At 19.5% G+C, this 17,822-nt stretch overlaps 2 protein-coding genes across 2 annotated transcripts in view; one reads left to right on the forward strand and one right to left on the reverse strand.

The window, feature by feature from the left end:
• Positions 1–9,721: 9,721 nt before the first annotated feature.
• LOC128954118 (leucine-rich alpha-2-glycoprotein-like) lies at positions 9,722–13,058 on the reverse strand. Its single transcript, XM_054299686.1, has 3 exons — positions 12,390–13,058; positions 10,425–10,747; positions 9,722–9,904 (listed from the first exon to the last, which is right to left on the reverse strand). The coding sequence occupies exons 1-3, from the start codon at positions 13,042–13,044 to the stop codon at positions 9,722–9,724; spliced, it is 1,161 nt and encodes a 386-aa protein (XP_054155661.1). The 5' UTR covers positions 13,045–13,058.
• Positions 13,059–16,175: 3,117 nt separating this feature from the next.
• Positions 16,176–17,822, forward strand: part of LOC128954119 (uncharacterized) — a gene marked incomplete at its 3' end in the record, with an annotated part of 3,841 nt that continues 2,194 nt past the window's right edge. Inside the window, exons 1-4 of the mRNA XM_054299687.1 lie at positions 16,176–16,296; positions 16,360–16,567; positions 16,650–16,759; positions 17,316–17,822. The exon at positions 17,316–17,822 is cut by the window's right edge and continues 709 nt beyond it. Of these exons, the coding sequence (XP_054155662.1) occupies positions 16,183–16,296; positions 16,360–16,567; positions 16,650–16,759; positions 17,316–17,822 (939 nt within the window). The remainder of the gene's footprint in view (positions 16,297–16,359; positions 16,568–16,649; positions 16,760–17,315) is intronic.

Below are 17,822 nucleotides of genomic sequence, written 5' to 3' on the forward strand. Positions count from 1 at the left end.
CAAAAGTATCCCCAATTGCCTAACAGTGCAATTAATTGGTAATTGTTTGTATCAATTGACAAACAAATTAGACGTTCAATAATATAAATAAAACAAATAGTTATTATAATTATCGGTCGATTAAACCATAGTCTCTGTTGAGGACAATAATCATCGGCGACAGCGGCTACTAATCGATGGTTACTTAAGCCGATTCGGTATAAATGATAGGCCGACCACTTGTATACCTGATTTTCGGGCAATAATTTTTTGGCTGAAAATTCAGACATTTTTTTACAATATATTATAATAAGATTAATATAATTGAATTTCAATTTTCAAATTTATATATTAAATATAATATACAGTAATGTAAACTACTGTATATATATATATATATGCACCAAACAATAAATTTAATTAATTTATTTTTTTCTTATTTATTATCTATATTAAAGTAATTATAATTATTTTTTATACAATAATTAATTTAATAAATATATATACGATATATATATAAATATACAAAAAACTTTGTAATAAAATATTAATTACTAAAACTAAATAAAGATTATAAGTATTATTATTATTATAAACTTATAGTTAATTATTTAATTATGGTTTAGATGTACTTGAAATTAGCTAAATAATATTTTTATATATTAACTAATTAATTAATTAAATTTATATAATATATAATTATTAGTGCTATAAATATAATTACCGCAACAATTATAATTATAATTACGATATCAATAATAATTAAAAAATTTATTTTTAGTTTAATCATTAATTTGTTTAATAATATGTCAACAATTGTATTAATAGTTGAAATTACTTATACAATATAAAAAAAATATGTAATATTTATTAATATTTTTTTTAAATTTTTAACATTGTTGATAGCAATTGAATTACATACTATATATATATAGCATAYATATATATATATATATATATTAATATCTTAAATTTATTTAATAAAATTCATAACAACAATTTTATTATTTAGAAATTTTTAATATTATCACGAATTCCTGAAAGGAATACGTATATGCATTCTAAAAGTCTGTCCGTCTGTCTGTCTGTCCCACGAGGACATAGGTTCGAATCCAGGCTCCGCTAAAAAATTTTTTTTTGATTTTTTTTTGTTTTTTTCTTTTTTAAGTTAAGGAGATCGTATGGGAATGCTTTTGAAGCATTCTCAACTGTTTTTTTTTTAATTTTTTTAAATTTTTTCTTTTTAAGTTAAGGAATTCGTGTGGAAATGCTTTTAAAGCATTCTCAACTGGTTTTTTTTTTWAAATCAAACTAAATATTATTATTATTATTTTATTTAATAATATTTTTAACTATTAATATATTAATATATTAATGACTATTTCCAATAAGATAATTATGATATAATATAATAAATATATAGTTGTTATATATATTTTTTAATATATTAATGAAAACATGTTTTTAAAATAAAGATCATTAATTTTTATTTAATTAAAATAATAATAATAATAATAATAATAWTATTATTATTATTATTATTATTATTATTATTATTATTATTATTATTATTATTATTATTATTATTATTATTATTATTATTATTATTATTATTATTATTATTATTATTATTATTATTATTATTATTATTATTATTATTATTATTATTATTATTATTATTATTATTATTATTATTATTATTATTATTATTATTATTATTATTATTATTATTATTATTATTATTATTATTATTATTATTATTATTATTATTATTATTATTATTATTATTATTATTATTATTATTATTATTATTATTATTATTATTATTATTATTATTATTATTATTATTATTATTATTATTATTATTATTATTATTATTATTATTATTATTATTATTATTATTATTATTATTATTATTATTATTATTATTATTATTATTATTATTATTATTATTATTATTATTATTATTATTATTATTATTATTATTATTATTATTATTATTATTATTATTATTATTATTATTATTATTATTATTATTATTATTATTATTATTATTATTATTATTATTATTATTATTATTATTATTATTATTATTATTATTATTATTATTATTATTGCTTTTTTATAATTATGTTTCAAATAATTATTATAATATTAAAAGAAATATTTTGAAAATAATTTATGAATGTTTTTTTTTGGTGAATTTATTTGATTAATATTTTATAATATATTTTATAGTAGTAGTAGTAGTAGTAGTAGTAGTAGTAGTAGTAGTAGTAGTAGTAGTAAAGGTATTATTACATTTGTTTTATAAAATAATTGTTTAACAATTTCAATGATTTATCGGCACCGGTAGTAACGGAAGCGGCCTGACTATTTTTTTTCGTTAATATAATAGTTTATAATATAACAGAATTTATATATATATATATTTTTGTTAAATTCTACATTCAAACTGTTAATTAACAACAAAAAAATATTATTAATTATATTTCTAAACAAAAAATTATTAATTATTTATCGTTAATTATTTTACTGTTAATATTATTGTTAATTATTTTTATTATACAAAAACATTATTATCATATTAACTACAATTACAGTAATATATATTAATATAATATAAATAGAAAAGTTTAATTAACCTAATTTTCTAATTAAAAAATAAATAAAAATAAATTTTTATTAATTTATACATAATATTGTTTTGTACAAGTATTGCAATTTAATATTAAATATTATAGCTGTTAACTATAGCTATTAATATAGCTATTAATTTATTTAATAAAATTTATAAAAACAATTTTATTATATACGATATATTGAAATTTCAATATTAGTTAAAAAAACTTTTTTAATATTAGTTTTACATTAATTTTGTTTTTTTTCAAAATAATATTATTATTTAATTATTAAATTATTTTATCATATTTATAATATTTATAAATTTATTTGAAACTTTAAAATTTGAAATATAAAAACTGATTTTAATCTAATTTATTTAATTATACTATCAATTGACTAATAATTTTTTTTTAAATGTTTTAAAAAAATAATATTTATATAAATAAATAATTAAGTAATTTATATGATCTGTTAATACTAGTGTTGACCGATGCGGCCGTAAATATAATAAACAAAAATGCAATCAACCAAACAATTAGACCATAGATTAGTGTCAATTGGGGTATAATATCCATTGAAACAAATACAATGATATATATGACAAAAATACTGGTCGTACCAAATATTAGCCAAACATTTAGCAAAAATTTTGACCAATAAGTCTGGTTATAGTCGGATATTTCGGCAAACAATTTATCAATTGATTAATTTTTTTTAAATATAATTTAATCATCGGCGACTGCGGCTACTAATCGATGGTTACTTAAGCCGATTCGGTATAAATGATAGGCCGACCACTTGTATACTAGATTTTCGGGCAATAGTTTGTTGGCTGAAAATTCAGACATTTTTTTTGCAGAAAAGTTAACAAAAATATGTTATAATATTTTAGTTTTTTTTTTATTAAATATATAATTAAACTATTAGCTAAAAATTGTAATATAATTTGTTATTTATATTATAACAGATTTTTTTGTTGAATTTTACATTCAAACTGTTAATTTTAATTAAAAAATAAATTATATTTCTAAAATAAAAATTATTAATTATTTTACTTTTAATATTATTGTTAATTATTTTTATGATACAAAATAATTACAATAAACATATTTATTATTAGCATATTAACTACAATTACAGGTAAATATATATATATATATAATAAAAATAGAAAAGTTTAATTAACCTAATTTTTTAATTAAATAAATAAAAATAAATTTTATTAATTTATAAATAATATTGTATACAAGTATTGCAATTTAATAATAAATATTATAGCTGTTAATTATAACTATTATTATGACTATTAATTTATTTAATGAAATTAATAAAAACAATTTTATTATATATATATATATATTGAAATTTCAATATTAGTTAAAAACCTTTATATTAGTTAAACATTAATTTTGTTAACACAATATTATTATTTTATTTCAATCATATTTTTAAAATTATTTTATCATATTTATAATATTAAATTATTTTTTCTCGGTTTTATTTAATTGTAAAATATTTTTATTTTATAATTACCGTAATAGACATTTAAAACTTTTAAAACAAAAATTTTCAAATTTATTTATTTAGTATTATATAGTATATGACTTTATTATATAATAATTTTTATAAAAAATATAAGTATGATATAGATTAATACATACTAAAAGTTAAGATATTAAATAAATAAATTTAAAAAAAATAAAGTAATAAACAATAATAATAATAAAGTTAATATATACTAGTATTAAAAACAATATATATAAAACTATTTATAATTATTAACAAAATATTAATAAAATTTTAACATTAATTAGGTTTATAACAATTTTTTTTTAATTTTCATCTAGAATTAGATTATTTTTCTGAATATTATATATATATATATATATAAATTAATTTTTTTAAATATAATTTACTAATTTAGTTATATGAAAAAAAATGATAAATAGATAAAAATTTATGATAATTAAAATTTAATTACTATTTTATTACATCTACAAAAATAAAACTAATACATGTATATTATTGTAGATGTAATAAAATAGTAATTATAATTTTAATTATAATAAACATTATTACATTTACAATAAAATACATGTATTAGTTTTTTGTTGTTGTTGTTGAAAATTTAAGATAATTTATTTAATAATTTAATTTAATTATAATAATAATAACATCCAAAATATTAAATATATATATATATATATATATATATATATAATACAAAATTTTGTATTTTTACAAACTTAGTATATATATATTTATACATAAATTTTTTTATTTAGTAATTAACAAAACAATTGTTCAATAATTTATAGGATTTATACGCAAAATTAGTTACCGATGCGGCCGTTATTAATATAAATAAAAATGACATTAACGTAAAAAATAGGCCATAAATTAGTACCAATTTGACAATAATATCCATCGATACAAAACCAATACAATAGATTAGGGCAACAATAGTCGTACCCATTGTTAGCCAAACGTTTAGCAAAAATTTTGACCAATAAGTGCGGTTATAGTCGGAAATTTCGGCAAACAATTTGTCCATTAATTTCATTATTGTTTGAATACGTTTAGTAGGAGTAGTATAATGTTTACTAAGTTTTTTCTTATGAAATAATTTTAGTAATTGTTTATAAATAGCCAATTGTTTTAGTTTTAAATACATACATAATATATAAAAGTATAGGCATTGATATAGCATTATATTCCATATATGATAACACCATAGACTAAACAATAGGGTATTGGGTATACCATAGACTAGTGTATAAACTAATGGTATATTTAACATATAGATTAATAAACTTAAAAACAATCCAAACATTATGGGTATAAATTGATTATTTTTTTGAAAACTAATAGATAGTATACGCATACGTTTCGTAAGCTTATGGACGACCAGGCGATCGGTTAGACCAACCGCAAGGGGTGTCCGTAAACCGGACATCATTTCAAATACCCGTAAAAATGTTGGTTTTATACCCGACCTGTAGTTGTATGAATAGGTTAACATTGATATTAGTAGAAACATTGTTATCAATGGTATCGATATTTTCGATAGTAATCTGATTTTCAAAAAGTATGGCCAATCGCCTAACCGGGCAAACAGTAGCCAATCATCCGTATCATTGATAAATAACATACATATTAGTCGTTGAATTAAATAAACTAATGAAACAATTAGTATAATTACGGGTCGATTAAACCATAGTCTCTTTGGTTGTTGAGGACAACAATCATCGGCGACTGCGGCTACTAATCGATGGCTACTTAAGCCGATTCGGTATAAATGATAGGCCGCCGATTTGTAGGCCATATTTGCGGGTAATAAACGATTTGTTGAAAATTTAGACATTATTTTTTGTTTAGTTAAAAAAAAATTACTTAAAAATTAAATTTTAATTTTATTTCTGTTAATTCAATTATGACTATTGTTGTTGAACTAAACTATTATATTATTATTTAATAAATATTTAATGTTTACAATAATATATAGTTAATGTTTTTTCATTAATACAATAAACATCATTAAAATAACACAATCATTAATTTTTAATTGTTTTTTGTAGTATAATATAGATAAATAATATATATATTATTTATTTGCTAATGTGTTTTTTTATTACTATATTATTTAAATTTATTTTTTTTATTTATAATAATTTATAAATTATTAAAAAAATAAATAAAATAATTAATGATGATTATATAAAATATTATTCAATAAAATAAATTATTTTATCTAATATTTTCAAATTTTATTATTTGTAATATACTACTTAAATACAGTACACAATTGTTTATTATAAGTTAAAAATTTAAGCATTTTATAGTTAATTTTTTATTTAAATTTAAATTTAAAAAAATGTTGTTTTATTTGAATTGTCTAACTATTTAATAATTTATAAAGTATTTTATATTTATATTATATTTTATATTAAATTATTTTTTTAATTAATAATATATCTTATGTTATATCTTAAATTTATATATGTATGTAAAATATACATAATTAGTGTATATAATAGTATTTTAAAAATAAATTATTAATTTGTAAAAAAATAATTATAATTTATATTAAATACTATAATTATAAAACACTAATAAGTTTAATAACTTATATTAAATAAAAATAATGTTTATTTTAAATTATAGACATAATAATAAATATAATATAATTATTGTTGTTATTAATATATAAAATGCAAATAAAAAATTTGCTTAAAAATATACAATTTATTTGTAAAAAATATAAAACTATAATATATATATAAAATTTTAAAAGTTTGTAATAAATATACGATTATTTGTTTAATAGGATAATATTATAACAAAAATATAATGTTATTAACCTAATAATAATAGATAATAATAATAATAATCAATATATTGAAAATACAGTATAAAACAATATATTTAATAGTTTTATACTGTATTTTCAATAATATATTTAATAATTTTATTTCAAATATTTAAATAATAATTATATTATTATAAAAAAATTAATAATAATTCTAGAAAATTATGATATAAAAACAACAAACAAAAAATTATTTCTAAGTAATTGCCAAAAAAACATATAGAAAATAATATAATTATTGCTAAAAATAACTAAATATTAATTACTAAATAAATATTTTTGTATAATTAAATTAATTATAAAAATTAATAAAATAAAATTATAAATAAATTATTCTCTACTATAGACTATTTTATTGTGTTATCAAAAAAAAACTAAATTATAATAATTTAATTATAAAATACCAAATATATTACAATTATTAGCTAATTATAAATATTTATTTTTTTAAAAAAAACTTAAATATTATAAAATATATTTTTTTTGTTAACTTTTCTACGACAAAAAAAATGTCTGAATTTTTATCAAACAAACTATTGCCCGAAAATCAGGTATACAAGTGGTCGGCCTATCATTTATACCGAATCGGCTTAAGTAACCATCGATTAATTGGCGTCGCCGATGATTGTTGTCCTCAGAGACTATGGTTTAATCGACCGATAATTATACTAATTGTTTCATTAGTTTATATACATATAAACCTAATCTGTTATTTTCAAGACAATGATAAACATTATGATTGTCTACTTATGGCACAGTTAGGCGATTGGATCAGCATATGGCGATTGGGTAGTTTCATACATATTGCACTGATATTGGTTTTATTATTTATAATACTATCTGAATTAATATATATCTATAACTATATCAATGATATTGAACCTCGATTTTTACGTATATTTCAAATGATGTCCGGCTATCGGTGGACACCCCATGATATGGGTCTAACCAACCGCCAGGACATCCATAAGCTAACCCAACGGATGTATTGGCTGTCCATTAGTTGTCAATTTAATAGCAACTATATATTGCCATTGTTTTCCCTTATGGTTTCAATGGGTGCATACATCCTGAATATGCCCCTAAAATATTGTCTACTATATGGTATACCCTATTATCCGTTTCATACCCTTAATGCCTATTATTTTGGTAATATAATACCCTATCAAGTGGTCTACTTTTACATACTGTGCCGCTATTTAAAGCTTAAACACCAGAAAATCAATAAACAATTATTGATAGCTAAACGTCAAACAATTACCAATTATAATAATACTAAACGTATTCAACTGATTATAAAATCAATGGACAAATTGTTTGCCGAAATCTCCGACTATAACCAGACTTATTGGTCAAAATTTTTGCTAAATGTTTGGCTAATATTTGGTACGACCAGTATTTTTGTCTTATATATCATTGTATTTGTTTCAATGGATATTATACCCCAATTGACATTAATCTATGGGCTAATTGTTTGGTTGATTTTATTTTTATTTATTATATTTACGGCCGCATCGGTCAACACTAGTATTAACAGATCATATAAATTACTTAATTATTTTTTTTGTATTATTTTAAAATAATTAAAAAAAAATTTTCTAATAATTATGAATATATTATGAAAATTTCAATTAAAATATAAAAAAATAATTCTACCCATAAAATACATAATTACTATATTTTATTATTATTATTATTATTACTGTATTATTATTATATAAAAAATATATATATGTTTAAAATTTTAAATGTTTATAATAATTTTATCATTATTTATTTTTATAGCATAATAGTGTAATTATTTTTAAAAATATCAATAAAAATATAATGTTATTAACCTAATTATATGAATAATAATCAATATATTGATAATACAGTATAAGTAAATGTATTTATTTTATTTTGTAATATTTAAATAATTATTATATCATTAAATAAAAATTAATAATAATTCTAGAAAATACTAATACGAAATAAAAATAAAAAAAATTATTTCAAAATAATATAATTAATGCCAAATAACTAAATATTTAATAACTAATGAATTTAATATTTAAATTATTATAATATTAATAATAAAAAATAAATTTTAATAACTATAATAATTTAGGACTGTATATTGTTTTTTATTTAAAAAATATTAGACAATAACAAAAATTTACAAAAATTTAGTTGTTTATGAATTTTATATTATTTTTAAATTTCGATTTTTTTGATAGTTTTTACGGTTAAAAAATACTATAATTATTTCAAAAATAATTGTCAAAATATAACAAATTATAATAATTATTACAAAATAATAATTTTTAAAAAAATGTTAATGTATTATAAACTAATAATTTTTTCATAATAAATATTATACAATAAAATATTTCATTAAACTATTATTATTTTTTTAAAATAAAAAACATTTTACAATTTTTATTGATTAAAAAAACTTATTAATAGTATTATTATAACGATATTATTATACATCAAAAAATAAAAAAAAACAAAATGAAAATAATTATTAAATGAATTTTAAAAACAAAAATTTGTTTGTTTATCACTAAAAATATAGACAATTATTAAATATATTAATAGTGTATAATATATAAATTATATTACAGTATATACTGTATGTAATGTTATATATATATATAATATATTGATATTTATTGGTATATATATATATACAGTACAAACAAACTATAATTTTAATTTTATTTTATTTAATTATATATATATAATTATTAATTAATTAATTAATTAGCAAAATGTTTGATCGACATATTTCAGGCCATCCATCAATGGCCAGCCATTAACCGTATCGGGTGTCTGGCACAGGGGTTCATCAAAATAGCGTTTATTATCTAATTTATCGGTTAAATCGTTGGCAATCCAGGTTAGCTTACATCGACAATCCCATGGATTATCAGCCAATAGTATGACCTAAATTGTTTGATTAAAAATAAAAATGAAAAATAAATGTAATTTATCTAAAAAATTAAAAAATAATAATAATAATAATAATTTTTAATAATGTCTACTAAAATTAAAATGCTAGACAATTAAACCCTGTAATCAATATATTTTTTTAGTTTAGTATATAGATATATAATTATATATACAATTAATTACTTAAATTTAATTTAATTAAACTTATTAAAAAAACAAATAATAGAAATTAAATAAATATTAATAAGTAAATAAACATTAATAATTAATTAGATAATAATAATAACAACAACAACAAAATTTATTTAATTAATACATTTAATTATTTATAGTAAAATAAAAATTATATATATATAATAATAATAATACCAAGGTTAATTAAAATTATATCCATAAAAAATAAATAAATAAATAACAAATATAGACAAATATCATATCATAAAAAATAATTATAATATTTTATTGATTACTAAAAAAAATAAATTAAATACTTTATTAAATTAATTGCTAATACCTGCGGACTACCGATAGACGAAATATACGGCAAAGTGGCCAATTGGTTACCCGATAGGTCAATCTGTCTAAGTTGGGGTAGTTTATCAAAAAAATCGGCGCCCAATGTCTGCAACCGATTTGAGGCCAACCGCAATGATCGTAGTTTATATAGATGTCCACTGAATACATGCCGTGATAAATGGGTCAGTTGGTTATGGCTCAGGTCTATCGATTGTAATTCAGCAAAATTATTGAAAGCACCCGACTCTATCAGTGTTATATTGCAACCGATTATGGACAGCCTGGCCAACGGTAGGGCCTCATTGCGGGTGCCGTATTGGCCTAAATATTTAAAAATAAATTTATAAAAAAATAAAAAAATTTAAATAACTATTAATATTATTATTAATGATATTATTTTTTTGTGTATAACATATCTTAATAATTTTATTATTAATCTAAAAAAATTAATTTTTATTTTTGTGTTTTGTTTTGTTTTTTTTTGGAAATTAATTTAATTTAATTGAATTTATTTTTTTGGTTAAATTTTTTTAATAAGTTATATAATAATTATGATTATATACAGTATATATATGTAAAGTTTATTAGTTATATTGATATTATATTATAGTATGTAATAGTATGTAATAGTAGTAAAAATATGTAATAATAATGTTTTATTTTTTGTTTCTAAATATACTGTACATTATATTATGATTAATAACTGTTAATATACAGTATATACTGTATATATATTTGCTAAGTTAACAAATAGATGGTATGTTTAGTGATAATAATAATAATAATAATAATAATAATAAAAGAAAAACTATATTAATAATTATAATTAATGATATTTTATCAAATATAATAAACATAAATAATAATTATGGTTTGTATTACAAAATTAACTAATTTTTTGTTTTTATTAACATAACACTGTATATACTGTATATATAGTTAATTTTATTAAATAATTAAAATATATATATATATATTAATACATATATAGTATAAGATAGAGTTAATGCATAATTAATTAATAATAAAATTTTAGTTAAATTTATTATATATATATATAATAATAATAATATTTGTTATTTTAACTCTATCTTAAAATGTATTTGCCAACAAAAAATAAATAAAATAAAATTACTTTAGCCTAAATTAAATTATCAATGCCATAATTTAGATAATTAAAATTTATGATTATTTATTATATAAAATTAATAATAATAATAATAAAAATAATAAACAAAAAATATATATATGAGCTGTTTAAATAATAATTTTAAAGTTTTTTTAAACTTAGAGATCTAATATACTAATGATTGTTTATTTTTTTGTTGAAAATTTTAGTGATTGATAATTATCTGTCATAATTAATAATTATAATAATAAAATTATTCAAAATAAAATTATTACTTAGAAAATAACAAATAATATTTATTTTTCCTAACTAATTAAATTAATAGTATTAAATTAGTTAAATTAATATTATTAACTAATTAATTAAATTCATATACTAGCTAAATTAATATTAAATTAATTAAATTAATATTAAACTAATTAAATTAATAGTATTAACTAGCTAAATTAATTATATTAACTAATTTAATTAATATTATTAACTAATTAAATTAATAGTATTAACTAGCTAAATTAATATTATTAACTAGCTAAATTAATATTATTAACTAGCTAAATTAATATTATTAACTAGCTAAATTAATATTATTAACTAGCTAAATTAATATTATTAACTAGCTAAATTAATATTATTAACTAGCTAAATTAATATTATTAACTAGCTAAATTAATATTATTAACTAGCTAAATTAATATTATTAACTAGCTAAATTAATATTATTAACTAGTTAAATTTAATAGTATTAGCTAAATAAATTAATAGTATTAAACTAATTAAATTATAATTATTAACTAATTAATTAATTAGTAGTAATAGTAAAATCATAGCCAAAACCTAAACATTTAGTTGAAAACGTAGCGGAAATCATATCGCCGGCCATCAGTGACTCTTTGATAACCAGTTCCCCTAATCGTTCAAATTTTATCTGAAACAATGAACAAGTAGTGGTAATCCTCAGCGAATTCCCCGTCATCAGCAACCGGTCGACATCCCTGTCCACCTGTGCCAACAGGTTATCATAGTGTTTAGGTTTACTACAATCACCCAGGAAGTTTAACCGCTGGAATTTCGGTCCATTAGTAAAAATATCGGGTGTCAGATGAAATGTTTTAGTTAGTGTATCAAACGGTTGGATACAATGGACAGTCAACTCCAGCCAATAGTATCGTCCGGTTGTGTTCAACAAGTGATTGAAAGCAAACAGCAGGTCCTCCGCAGACTCTATGTTATAGCAGTTTAGCTGTTGGGCTCCGGGATCGCAATCACAGTAGACATCCTCGAAACTATAGGAACAGTTAGTGCTGATGATGGATGTGCTGGCGGTAGTAGTGATGTTTGATTTGATGACCAATTGATGGTTGCTATTAGGGTTAGTTGACTGTTGAGTTGTTGTTGCGGTGGTTAGGCTGACATTGAACTCGCCTATCAAACAAAACTCGATGGCTATCATCAACAATAGCCAACAATAGTTTTTTTGATGGCCATCCATATTGTTGTTGATGATAATGTGGATCAACTTAATGGTGTGATGATGTTTAAGCAAACATAATAATAATAATAATAATAATTAAATCACCAAAATAATTATGTCATCACTATATACATGTATATTAGAAATATATTGATTTTTTTTTATTATCAATTGATAACCAAAAAAAATAATTTAATGCAAATTAGTTTTTGAAAATTATTATTATTATTATTATTAGTAGTAGTAGTAGTAGTAGTAGTAGTAGTAATAGTTGTCGACATGTTTTTTAAATACATGTGTTATATATATAATTACAGTATTTTATCATATATTTAAAAAAATTATGTCATATTCAGATATTAGATGATTAAACAACAAAATTATTATTATTATTATTTAATTTTGATTTTTTTTGATTAACATTAAAAAATTATTTTTTTTAACAACATAGACAACAAAACATAGATTTTTTTTAAAAAAATTATTTTTTTAATAACAAAGTTTTTTTTTCTGTGATTTAATAATAGTTTGTTTGTTTGGTTTTTTCCAATACACATATACACTGAGAAAAAAATATATAGAGGTTTAGGAGGGCATTGAACTAATGTCTTGAAAGAGACTACAAAACAGTGAGAGAGAGAGAGAGAGAGAGAGAGAGAGAGAGAGAGAGAGAGATCTTTAAGATGATTGAGAGCTCTCTGTCTTCAATGAAGTGTCTTTCAAAAGATGTAGTGAAATATGAGAGTCAATAGAGAGAGAGAGAGAGAGAGAGAGAGAGAGAGAGAGAGAGAGAGAGAGAGAGAGAGAGTCTTCACAACAACGATAATAATGATAACTCATTTGGTTTTTGTTATACAAACTTATTTTCTTTGAATATAACACTATATATATATATATATATATATACAGTGTATATGTATTTATTTTTTTGCCACTACTTACTACTTCAACAATAATAATAATAATAATAATCATAATTTTCATCTATAACTGTGCTCTCTCTCTCTCTCTCTCTCTCTCTCTCTCTCTCTCTCTCTCTCTCTTTCTCTGCAACTCTGAACAGTTTCATCAATACTTTTACTTATTATATATATATTTGTATATAACATATACACTGTATATAACAGTAATACATATATATATATAAACGGCTTGTTATATGTAGTGGTAAAGTGTTTTATCTCTCTCTCTCTCTCTCTCTCTCTCTCTCTCTCTCTCTCTCTCTCTCTCTCTCTCTCTCTCTCTCTCTCTCTCTCTCTCTCTCTCTCTCTCTCTCTCTCTCTCTCTCTCTCTCTCTCTCTCTCTCTCTCTCTCTCTCTCTCTCTCTCTCTCTCTCTCTCTCTCTCTCTCTCTCTCTCTCTGTTTCTCTCTCTAACTCTCTAACTCTCCCCTCATAGATATGAGACATAATTGGCATAATTTGTTTGAAACATATAAAAGACATATTTTTTATCTCTCTCTCTCTCTCTCTCTCTCTCTTACTTTGACTCTCTATTTTGCTGTCAATTATTATCTAACAAATTGTAATAAATATTACATATGTCTCTCATATATAGAGATAGATAGTACTTATACTGTATTATATAACTTATAAATACTATATATATTTATATATATATATATATATATATATAAAACAGTAGTTTTCTTTGTTTTTGTCCAATTATTATATACAATATATTGTATATACACTGTGTGTATGTATTAATGTTTTAGATATAATAAATGATTATATTATATCATATCATATATATATATATTGTCAATGTTTCAGATTCACACAAATATGTTGTTTATTTAGCATAATATTTATATCAAAATAATAATAATAATAATAATAATAATAATAATAATAATAATAATAACAGTATTATATTGTGTACAAAAAATATTTGTATATAAGTTTATACAAAACATATGACATGTACTTTAATTTATTTAAAAAAAAATTATTTTTGTTTTATGTATATGTATTTATAAATTTTTGCTAACTTATGTAATAATTAATACATTGAAAATATTATTTTTTGAAAAGTGAAAGTTTGAATTTATTTATTTAAATAAATTGTTGATATCATCAAAAAAAACAAATTTCACAGAAAAAAATGTTTGAATTTATTTTTATAATAATAATATATGAAATACTAATAAATTTTTGTTTTAGTGTTTGAAATGTTTGAAAATATTATTGGATTTTATTTATAGTAATATTTTTTTAAAAATGTTTTTTTTATATTCAATTATTATTAATTTAAAAATTATAATTATATAAATTATGTTAATTAAAATTATTATTATTATTATAAATATATCTAAATTATTAGTGTTAATGTGATAAACTTAAAAATAAATTTATTGCTATTTTATTATCTAATAAAATTTAGTGATAATATTTTTTTTATTTATCATATTAACTGATAATTGTATCATAAAATAAATAAATACATTAAATATATAAATACTTAAATTTAAATTTTGTTATTTATTAAATAAATATATATATAATTTATAGCTAAGATTTTATTTTATTTTTACAAAAATTTCAATAATTTTTAGTGATTTTGTTTTACTATTTAATTATTAATTATTTTAATAATTTATTTAGTATTTAATTATAATATATATATTATTTATATTAATTCTACATTTATATCAAACAGTAATTTTTAAGTCAAATTCAATGACATTAACAATGTATTAGTAATTAAACAAATAATTATATGATAATAAAAATTATTTTATCAAAAATTTTTTTATCAAAAAAATATAGCTATTATTATTATAATGGTATTAATTTTTATCATCAAAATAATTATATAGATATATATTGTAGTCTAAGATACAAAATACTGTAAACACTGAGAGACAATAAATACAATAAACACAATAAATAGCATCTAATTTATTAAATATTATATTAAAAAACATATTATTATATTTATTATACGGTAATAAAAATTAATTAATAATAATTATTATTATATTAAATTAAGTCTCCATATTATTATTAATAGATTTATTTTAGTTTTAATTTTGTTGTTGTTTTGTTGTTAAACTTATTTAAAATAAAATAATTATTTTTATTATTATTATATTTTTTTATTTTTATTTTTATTAATTATGTTTCAGTCGGACAGATATATGAATGGCTATACAATGCCTACGGAGCCGATAATATTGACATCATTTTCATCAAAAATTTTCGTACCATTAGTTTCATTGCAAAGATATCTATTGGATAATCTCGACAAACATAGCGATCAACTAGTGGTAAGTGATTATCAATAAAAAAATAATTTAATTAAATAATAATTAAATTAAAAACACCGACAGATTGACAGCCAATCAAACATCAGTCATACGTTTCACGATATTGATTGCGATGCCCGACGTATGGCCACCGCTTTGCTGGCCATTGGGCTCCGGGAGGGCCAACTGTTTGCCATAATCGGCGAAAATAGCTATCAATATTTGATCCTATATTTGGGTGCATTAATAGCCGGTGCTATGGTTTTCGGTATACCATCGACCGATAGCTATCGTTAGTTTAATTAAAATTTGAATTTAATTTAATTAAATTAATTAATTAATTAATTATTTTGTTTGTTTTGTTTGTATATTAGAAAGTATTTGCGACAAAATAATCCAACAAAATATCAAATTGTTGGCCATATCGGCCACAAGTAATCTAAGTTATGCCAAACGTATATCAGATGGTATACCCATTACACAGGTATTTATAGTGAGAGAGAGAGAGAGAGATAGAGAGAGAGAGAGAGAGAGAGAGAGAGAGAGAGAGAGAGTAAGGGAAACGGTATCTATAAATTGTTTATAAACTTATATTAACTAACTATTAATTAAAATATATTATTTGATTGATTTGTTTGATCTAATAATTTGTTTATTAGTTATATTGGATATCAAACAAAATATATATTATATTATTTTAGTAATTTCAACAACAAAAAAAATATTTATTAAAAAAAAATTAAACCCAATTATTAGTACAGTTAGTTATTAGTTATAATTTAACAACTTATTAGTATTAAAATTAAGTTTTTTTTTTGTATTATTATTATTAAATTAATAAAATAGTTTAAAAAAATAAATTTATATCAATTTGATAATAATAATATTATAAATTACTATTTATATTTCTATATAAATGTTAATTATGATTAATTAATTAATTAATTAATATTACTATTATTAATACAGTAGTTAAACATATATATTTTTTTATAAAAAATTAATAATAATTTTTTTTATTTTAAATATATTTTTAACAGAAAATAATTTTATTTAATAATATCAATGGTTTGATGGACACCATCATCGGTAACAATGATAAACAACAAAAATTCATAACATATGGGAAACTAATCGATCCGTACGATACCATTGGCGACGACCAGATAGCCGTACCTCCCGATGTTAAACAAACGGAATGTCTAGTACTGAGCACCGGTAGCTCCAGCACCACATCCACCACCAAATCACTAGTATTTACACACTATAGCGTAGTATCGGCACTGGAAATCACATCCTATCCCCAATTTTTTGGCTATACTCAGCGCGAGGTCATTGCCGGCTACTGTGACCTCAGCCAACAGTTGGCCATATTTCAAGTGTTTACGGCAATTGTTTGTGGCTCCCGATTGGTACTAATGCCCCGCTATGATCGGCCGGGGTTTGTGGCCGCTGTTGGCAAATATCGGATATCGGCAGCCATACTGTCGGCAGCGGCTATTGTATCGCTAGTTAAGAGTCCCGTAAATACCAGCAATGAGGACAAC

This window comes from Oppia nitens, unplaced genomic scaffold (genome assembly GCF_028296485.1).
Source record: "Oppia nitens isolate AA-2021 unplaced genomic scaffold, nextdenovo-longstitch-racon4-pilon3 scaffold25_pilon_pilon_pilon, whole genome shotgun sequence".
Taxonomy (NCBI): Eukaryota; Metazoa; Arthropoda; class Arachnida; order Sarcoptiformes; family Oppiidae; genus Oppia; species Oppia nitens.